General features: G+C 36.4%; 1 protein-coding gene across 2 annotated transcripts in view; it reads left to right on the top strand.

Annotated features, from left to right (window-relative positions):
- The first annotated feature begins 231 nt into the window (after nt 1–231).
- The window catches only part of LOC107685064 (membrane-associated phosphatidylinositol transfer protein 3-like), a 93,523-nt gene continuing 84,232 nt past the window's right edge, over nt 232–9,522 (top strand). For both annotated transcript variants that reach the window (XM_016481520.1, XM_016481519.1), the window contains exon 1: nt 232–510. In XM_016481520.1, the coding sequence (XP_016337006.1) occupies nt 486–510 (25 nt within the window). In that variant the 5' untranslated portion in view covers nt 232–485. The remainder of the gene's footprint in view (nt 511–9,522) is intronic.

Raw genomic sequence — 9,522 nt, 5'->3', positions numbered from 1 at the left:
CCGAGCTCACTGCAGGAATTATTTTATTTATTACTTATCAGCGTTTGTTTAGTGCCATGTATCTGCGTAGCATCATTAAGGAGGCGCTAGTGTAATATTATTATTTAAAGTACATAAAGGAATAAATAACTAATATATGACGGAGGGTGGTCTGAAGCCTGCATTAATGCGCTTGGCGTTTTCCAAGTTCACTGCAGCTCGCGCAGAACCACTGGAGGCAGTCGAGCATCACACCTCGAGCTCAACAGGAGGAGAGGAGGACAGTCATAGCAGCAGAGTATGCACACATACAAACAGCCCCAAGTCCGCGCTTACTTCAACACAAGGGTCTCTCAGCGTTCATGGATACTCCCACCTTTGCATGTCATTTCCACGGCAGCTTCAAACATGAATCGCGCATAGACTTGAAATCGCTTCTCCCGCGCGCAGACAAGGATAGAGAAAAGAGACGTGTGTACTGTCCAAACTAACTGCAAAGACGCAGGATGGCTAAAGAGATCAGAGGGAAAGGTAAGAAGAGACGTCTGTGTGTTAATCTGTATGTGATGTGACATCTCCGGAATTGACGTGCAAGCCGCGGAATCAAAGCAGAAAGAGTAGACAGGCAGCTTGCTCCCTTCACTTTCCGCGTCAATCTGTAGTGTTGGAATGCGTGATGAACCAGGGTTGTGTCTCAAAACCTAGTGAGCTAGACAGCGTTTTGGGGCGTCACGGACGCATTCCAGTGCTTATGACGCCCCAAATGCAGTCCCGTTCACTAGGTTTTGACAGGCAGTTCAAACGTTAGCTTTTGCTTCACCTTAACATGCGCTCTTTACAAAGTGGTCTTAATATTAAATGTAGAATGTTTAATGGAACTAGTCAAGTCAAGTCAAGTCACCTTTATTTATATAGCGCTTTTAACAATACAGATTGTGTCAAAGCAACTGAACAGCATTAATTAGGAAAATAGTGTCAATAATGCAAAATGACAATAGTAAACACAAATTTTTCAGTTAAAGACAGTTCATCATTGAATTCAGTGATGTCAACATCCAGCTCAGTTTAAATAGTATCTTTGCAATCAAGTCAACGGTATCGCTGGAAATGAAGTGTAGGGCAGGAGTTGTCATCCATATCTGACCCAGGGATCCCCTACGCAGACTCGCAGGCAATCCAGGGAACGCTAATACAAAAATATGTCCAATAACTGATAAAAAGAATCAGTTGTTAAACGTTTTGGGAACATTCCCATTAAGTAAAGAAAGTGTTATTTCTGAATGTTCTCTGAGAATGTTTTAAAAACCTTTTTTCTTGGTTATGCGAATGTTTAGGGAACATTGTATTTTATCATTTGGCAATATTAAGGGAATTAATGTTTCATACAGATTCAGATTCATACAGCTAAGATTTTGAAAACATTATTAAAGACCAGATAACATTACTGGAAGAACATTTGTTCATAAATTTGAAAGAACTTTTCTGTTCTAAGAATGTTTTGCTAATGTTTCCATTAAGTTACTTCTACCAAATGTTACTTCTGAATTTCCTCTGAACATTCAAAACATCTAGTTTTTTTTTAAAGTTTTTTTTTTTTTTTTTTTTTTTTTTTTTTTTACAAACTAATGAGACTATTAATAATTAAATAATAATTACTATTTATGGTTATTTACATTATTATTGTTGTTAATACAATTGATGCAGAAAATATTTTCCTTGTTTAACTGGTAAGCTTTAAATGCCGCGTTTCTGGCTTGAAAAGGAGTATCTTTTGATTTAAGCAAAAGGTAGATATAAGTGTTATGTTGGGTGCTATTCATTAGAGACACACTGATTTATCAACATGCCTGATGTTAAAGAACCATTTAAGTGGAACAGCTGAATATAATAATAATAAGAAGAAGAACTGTCAAAAATGGTTAAATGCTTTATTGATCCATTTTGTTTCATATTTCAGTCCATAGACCCCCCTGCAGTAACTTTATGGACCCCCCACTAGATAGGCTACTATATTGTAAGGAACAAGAAATAAGCTTAAAAGGAAATTTGTACATAGCCAATGTTGTGATTAATAATGATAGCTATAAATTGCATCTGAATGTTTGTTTCTTGCAGATGGTGGTAGATTATGACTGTACATTTGATTCATCTTTGACATAATTTAATTAGAGCCCAGCTGCAGAGTGATGATCCATTGGTCAGCTTTTTTTCTCCACCAATATGCTTTAATTTTAATAAACAGTATCAATTGTGAATTTCAAACACTTAAAATGTGACAAAATGTGGTTTTCAAATACCCATTAGCAACTCATAATGCATGTTCCGCATGAAGAGTCAGTTGGAGATGTTTGTTTTGTCCCTGCGTGCATCCTGTGTCGTATGCACTCCTTATTCTCTTTTTGCTTAAAGGTGGATTGGCCAGTGACATGAATTGTATCAGAAGTTTTTGGTCAGTTTTGGTCAGAGATGGTCTCTCTTCGAGATGTATATCCAGTAGGACACTCTGATATGATTGAGTGCTGAGTGTCAGCATACATACATACAGTTTAATCTGTTTATGGCAGTCAGTATGTTTGTAGCTTACGATCATGAGCGTTTTCTTCAGCTTTAAGTGGTTTGCTATGAAGTGAAACTCACAGCATATGTCATCTGGGTTTTGAATGTGAAGCTCTATGTGAAGTTCTCTGGGTTATTGTTGTATTTCATGTAAGTATAACAGTTTCCATACGTTGGACAGCGGTAACGGCTGCAGACTGTTAATAAGCTGCCATAGGCAATTTTAATTTCTCCTCAGGCATATTTCCAAATCAGCCAAGAAGTTCTCCTCTCTCTGTCATGTAGGAAGTCAGTATTTGATTTTGTAGGTGGAAATGTGTAATCCTACAGACCTTTGGTTTGGTTACGTACTTTACCACAATGTTACCACTTAGTTGGTGAATCAGTGCTGATGAGGATAGGATGGTGGGATGGATGAACATCATATCGGCATATTATATCAAACAGCTCCCTGTATTGAACAAGCAGAACTTGTACAGATATGTAATTAGTGGAGCAAAACTTGCTCTTTTACATGATCAGAACTGGCAGCTCATCAGCAAACGCAGAGTATTTGGTTGGCTTCATTTATATGTTAAATAGCAAGGATTCTTCATGGATGCCTGTTTGGTCCCAGATTATTTTTTCATGTATTTCGTAAGATTCTTGTATTCATATTTGCTGTTATCCAAAGTCAAAACTGAATAACAAATCAATCAGTTAATCTGCTATATGTTACTGTACTGTACTGTACTGTAGATCAAAGGTCACCAATTAGCACAACATTAGTCACCAGTTACCATCCAAGATGGACAGATAGACGCAACATAATGTAAGAAACAGTGAATGAGTGCCGATTCAATCTGCTGATTGCTTATTCTCATGCACAGCGGACAGAAAATGTGCTGAATGTCTTGGCAACGGCACGGCGTAGAGATGCCTTTTGTGTCATCTAGTTTCTCCAATTGATCAGACTTTGACTTAGAAAATATTAAAATATCCTGAAATGCACATTGCTTTTTTTTCCATTTCCTAGCTAAAACATTGACTCCTGAATAAGCTACTTTATCTTGGCATGTTTGATTGTTCAAACCTTCCCTGTTGGGAAGAAAATTTGGAGGTTGGACCACATTCAACAGTAATTGTATACTCTTATTATAAATTTTGTAGATGATGCTCTTCTTTATAGATTAGGGTATAGACCACTTAATGAATATTAGCATTTATTTTGTCATTCGTAAGTCCCAGGCGCAGGAGCCGGTGTTTATTTCTTTCACAGTCTATATTCCTTCAGCAGAAGAGCCCCAGACTGCATCACTCTGCACCAACCTGAATTCAGAGCGGTTTGAGTGAGTCGAACCATCATGTTGTGTTTGTCTGTAAGTCCAGCTCTGCATGACCTCAAAGCTTCAAAGGGTGCGATTTCCCATTGCACAACATTTATTTCATTGTGTGCGCAATTCATTTGTGTTGCCTTTCTTGGAAAAAAGAAGGTGCTCTGGAAAAAGAGGTCTAAGAATGAATCGCTTAGTAATGTGAATAGGAATTCATATATTGGCATGCTTAGGCTGCTGAAGGTCTCTGTTGAATTGGTTCAAAATACACATTCAGGCGTGATGGGTAGATGTTTATTCACATTATTTCTCCAGTATAGCTCTAGTAAGTTACATGTTTCATACAGTATGTACATATAGAGGTCATAGTCAGTGCTCTAGTGATATATTTAATCTTAGCCATTCAGGAAGTGACCTTTTAGTGGCAGATAAGCAATAGTATTTCTGTGTCAATTCTCAAAAACTAATTTTGCTTGGCTTTGGTTGAGAATAAAAATAGGGAATACTGATTGTGTTTTTCACAGTAGCAAGATTGAATTGCAAAGTTGGCTTGTTTTTGCCAAACTAATTAATGTGCACCTCAGTCAAGGTGCTTTCCTGTGGCATCCTTGTGATGTACATTCAAATTAGAAACATTTTGTCTCCTTTGTTTTGTTTCGTTTCGTTTTGTGCTGATTTGTTTTTTATGGGGTTTTGACTGAAGGCATCGTGACACCATATCTGTGTAATAGCATTTCAGTCAATAGCGCTCTCTATATCTGTGGCTGTCAGACCAAGAGACTCGGATGATCTAGTATTAGCTCTCAGCAAACAACATTGCATTTACTTCAGGTTTCACGTTTAATTTGTTTCTTGCTTGGTTTTGTCACTGAGAAAATGAAATTCTATTTTTATTCTCAAACCCATAATTCAGCATTTGCTGCACCCCACGCAGTATAGTGAGAAATTACTGTTATTCCTGTTAAAAGCACCAAGGATGTTTCTACTCGATGAAAACTCATGAATTTATGTAACTAAGCCAAGCATAATAGATAGCATCTTTTAGATCCGTAGCTCTCAAACCGTGAGACCACCTGGAGTGGTGTGTGACATGACAATTTGCAATATAAATTTATTACAATTTTATCTTGAATCTCATAGTTTACTATTTTATTTAGTATTCAGGTATTTTAGATGCTGCTCTTGTAGTTTCCTTCAGATCTGCAAGGGACAGATGAAGGTCTTACAGCACCATGCTTTATCTTGAATACAGATAAATGGTAGAGAGTTGTTCTGTTCTACTGTTCTGCACTATATTCTATATTATGCTATACACTTCATATTTCTTTTAAGAATTAAAAAAAAATTCAGCAAAGATGCATTAAATTAATTAAACATGACAGTAAAGACATTTATAATGATGCGAAAGATTTCTATTGTTTTGAACTTTCTATTCATTAAAGAAACCTGAAAAAATGTATCACTGTTTCCGCAAAAATATTAAGCAGCACAACTCTTCAACATTGATAATAATAAGAAATGTGTCTTGAGCACCAAATCGGCTTCAGTAATGGCTGCTGAAAATTCAGCTTTGCCATCACAAGAATAAATTACACTTTAAAATATATCAAAATAAAACAGTTATTTTAAATTGTAATACTATTTCACAATATTACTGTTTTTTTGCTCAAATAAATGCAGACATGGTGAGCATAAAAGGCTCTTCCAAAAAATGTTACCGACCCCAGACTTTTGAACGAGAGTGTATATGATGGCACTGTTGAAGAAATTATGACTTGTAAAATAAACATGATTAAGTAAGAAATTAAAATGTGAGAATGTAAATAATATTCATATTTATGGTTTACTATAGACATTTTATGAAGAAAATGTGCTTGCCTTTGTTGTACTTGCCTTTGTTGTGTAAAACTAAGGCTCGGCCTTTATAAGTTTGTTGATTTTTTTATCGTAGGTCTTATTGGTTTGAAAAGTAATAGCACACCTCTCCTCAACAAGCTCTATGGTTTGAGGAATTATTTATATCATTCATATGAATTGGACTCTTAAGTTTGATACTGAGGGGTAGATGCATTTCGATATTCCTGAGCCTTTGTGAGCGATAAGGTCACTAATAAAGAATACTAACATGACGATTTGTAGAGCAAACGTTGGTTAGTGAAATTGGTTTTGTGGTTATGACATAGTTTGCATGTTCCCTTCATTGGAAGTTGTGAAACTATGGCAAGTGATGGCAGGTTTGTTAGGGTGGGTCAGTCATGTGATAGATTTGAAGCATTCCAGAATATGTGTATCAACAGGTAGAAATTTCCTGCTTTCTGGGAAAACCTGGTCTTCTGAAATGAGAAAATCTAAATGTCTCAGTCCCATTTTTCTCATGCTCTTAGCTGTGAATAACATAAGCTACCTGACATCTCATTGCAAACTGAACAATTCAGGGCAGACTTCAGGTTTCCTCCATAATGATTGTGTTCTAGCGAACTTGCACGATGATTTGGGTAGAGCACGGTGCTAAAAATAGCCTTGCACGAGAGGCGGTGACAGACTTACTGCTACCCTGTGGTCCTGTGAGAGAAAGAGAGAATGACAGCCTTTCATGACCGTCTGTAGAACTGCCGTCTGGCTTTTGTGTCTGTTTACAGGCAGTCCAGGTTATTACTTGGCTCCATTAACCTATAGATGGATATTTTTAACTAGATAGGATAAAATGTTAGATGGAACTAGATTGAATAAAACATTCATCTACAGTATATGAACATTTTAACTAGATGAGTTTTGTTGTAGTAGACAGATGGTTCTTTAAAAAACATCTGCTTTAAATTAATCTCTTCATCAATTAATTCTCGAACATTTGCTTTTGGTGGCAAATTATAATAGCATTTGTTTTTATGTGTAGGAGAAACATATGTATTAGATTATATTATACTATGTATTATTCATGCACAAATAACAATGAAGTTTGAGTGGAATAATCCTTCTCTATAGTCTGACAAAGGCTATAGGCTATTATATATAATTCTAAAAAAAATGGCAAGAGTATACAAAAATACAATATATTTTTTTAATTTTTCAACATAGAAAGCATACCGTTTTTATATAAATAGTAAACAAAAAAATGATCAAACAATGTAACCTTTTATTTGATGTTCAGTAGGTTTTTTTTGTGGTTCAACAGAGTGCGTTCAGTAGTTTTATTCATTGTTCAGTACTTTTTGTGATTCAAAGGAGGGCGTAAACCAAAGGGCATGTTGGTAGTCAGCATGCTTTCATGTTATATAACATGATCATAAAAGAATATGATAATGATGACTGTACTTCCTAATAAATCATTTTTTCTGTCATTTCAGAGGGAAGCTTTACACATGATGTCATATCGTAGTCGTACAAACACTTCCTTTCAGAGCTACATGCAGATGTGCTTGGTTGAACAGCTTCACCTTAGTAGAGACGAGATGCCAAAAGCTGATCACAACTCGGAAGCGTTATGACAGCGCTGTCTCCTTAACAGAACATCTTGATTTTGTGTTTGCATTTCCTCTGTTATGTAAAGGCACAATTAACGTCCATCCAAGCGAGCTTTCTGTGCTCATGCCTCATGCATTTGCAACGTCCCCTCCTTTAGTCTTCAGTTGCACATTGACAGAAGGAGGAGGCGGCTCTTGAGTAACCCAGTCAAGTGGCTCTGTTCCCCGTAGTTTACTCTCAATCCCCTCTTGATGTTGTGACCTTGCATGAGGTTTGCCCACTGTATCCTCTATTGCTGCAATGATTTCACACTTACCTTTGTATGCCATCTGTTGCAATATAAGCATACCCTTTCCATTCAACCTATTGTCTGAAAATCTTGACTCTTCTCTAAAGCTTAGAGCACTGAACGATTCTGGCCATGATTTTGCCGTCTAAGAATACATTTTCAGGAATATCGCGTAGTCAACATGGTCAGACACATCCAGAGTCCTAAGATCATTGATGTTGCACAGTCTCCTTTGGCTTTTACCCAAGATGCGACAAGCAACAATCATAAAGGACAGAAAAGATTGCACAGTATGGCTTTAGCCTGCACTGCCTGGAAATACAGCCTTTGTCAGTATTTGCATTGTCTGGCAGCATCAACTTCTGCATTTGTGATCTTTTAGGCTTTCAGTATCACAGTTCTGCTTCGTTATTTATCACACCAGTGTTTTTTTTTGTGCAATTGTGGCATATGTGCTGTTTCACAGCGTGTGTGGCACTGCTTTGAGCTGCCAAACGCAAGAGTTTACAAGCCGCACGGCACATATGCTTCAGGCGCACACGCTTTGGTGATGCAGGGATAAGGACGAGAGTATTCTTCAGAGTAATTTAATGAAATAACTGATTGAGAACTGTTTGCTGTTTTTCTCTAAAAAGGTAGATGTCGTTCCAAGATTTGAGTGTTCAAGTGGACAATGGAAAAAAAACCCCCATCAATTTCATACAATATTGCTGTCATAACTCCAGCTCCTGACCCTGTTTATTTTCTTTAAAAAATAATAAATAATTCAAATTGAATAATTTAAAATTAAAATAAAATTATTTTAAATTGGATTGGTTGGATGATAAAAATTATATAAATGATTTTATTGATATGTAATGTGTGTGTGCATATTATTGTATATTATTAATATAAAATGTATTATTTTTCAAAAAATGTGTCATATATAATGATTTATAATAAAATATTTATAAATAAAGTTAAATACATTTATATACATTCATATTATGAATTATTACATACATTTTGTTCATTATTATGTATAATGTTTACTTTCAATTCAATCCAATTCAAAATAATTAGATTTACGGTTATGCATTTGGAAGACGCTTTTATTGAAAGCGACTGACATTGCATTCAAGGTAAACATTTTATCAGTTCATGAGAATCAAACCTGTGGCTGGAGGAACACCGTGTATAAGTTAAGTTGGATAGGTATCCAGTTTCAGTTGAAAATACTTCTCATTACAGAAATCAAATGGGTTGAAAAAGCTGTTTGATAATTACCATCACTTATTGAAGAAAACCGCTAAGCTTTTTGAATTTAATAGAGAAGTGGTTCATACCAGTCCCCAATAAAAAGACACAACATTATTTTCCAACAAGTATGCCCTTATGGCCTTTGTTTATTGTCTAGTCTATTTCAAGATACACACACAACCTTAAAACCACTGCAGCGAGCCAATGGGAGCCTTCTAATATCATAATGGCCTTTACCTCAGCACTTTTCTCTAGAGGGGCTTTAACGAGAGGCTGATGAACAAATGAGTAGAAATGGTGGAGGAGCTTCTTGAGTTCGTGGGTAACAGGGTGAGGCTGAAGAGGGGAAGAGGAAGGAATTGAAGCTTAGGAGAGAAAGTGCAAGAGGGAGGGTGAGACAGAGATTAAAGAAAGAGAGAAAAGCAAGATCGCTGGAGGAAAGCAGCTCCTATCTAGCAGAGATTATGTTTTTGATTAAGAGCAAGTCTCTCAGTGAGTCGTGTCGTGACTGCTCTGGAGAAAATGCTACTTTTGTACTGTGCAGGCTCCTTGGAAAGGGGACGTATCAAACCTCGATATCGGCCTTAATCACGATCCCTAAACCAGCATTCATAACTCACAGCTCCATCTAAAATTGGACACATAGTTAAACGGGTTATAGATTATTCAGATATCTGTTTGAGT

The sequence above is a fragment of the Sinocyclocheilus anshuiensis genome, unplaced genomic scaffold (genome assembly GCF_001515605.1).
Source record: "Sinocyclocheilus anshuiensis isolate Anshui unplaced genomic scaffold, SAMN03320099.WGS_v1.1 scaffold914, whole genome shotgun sequence".
Lineage (NCBI taxonomy): Eukaryota > Metazoa > Chordata > Actinopteri > Cypriniformes > Cyprinidae > Sinocyclocheilus > Sinocyclocheilus anshuiensis.
The sequence above is the reverse complement of the archived record's forward strand: the minus strand, read 5'-3'. Positions and strand labels throughout refer to the sequence as shown.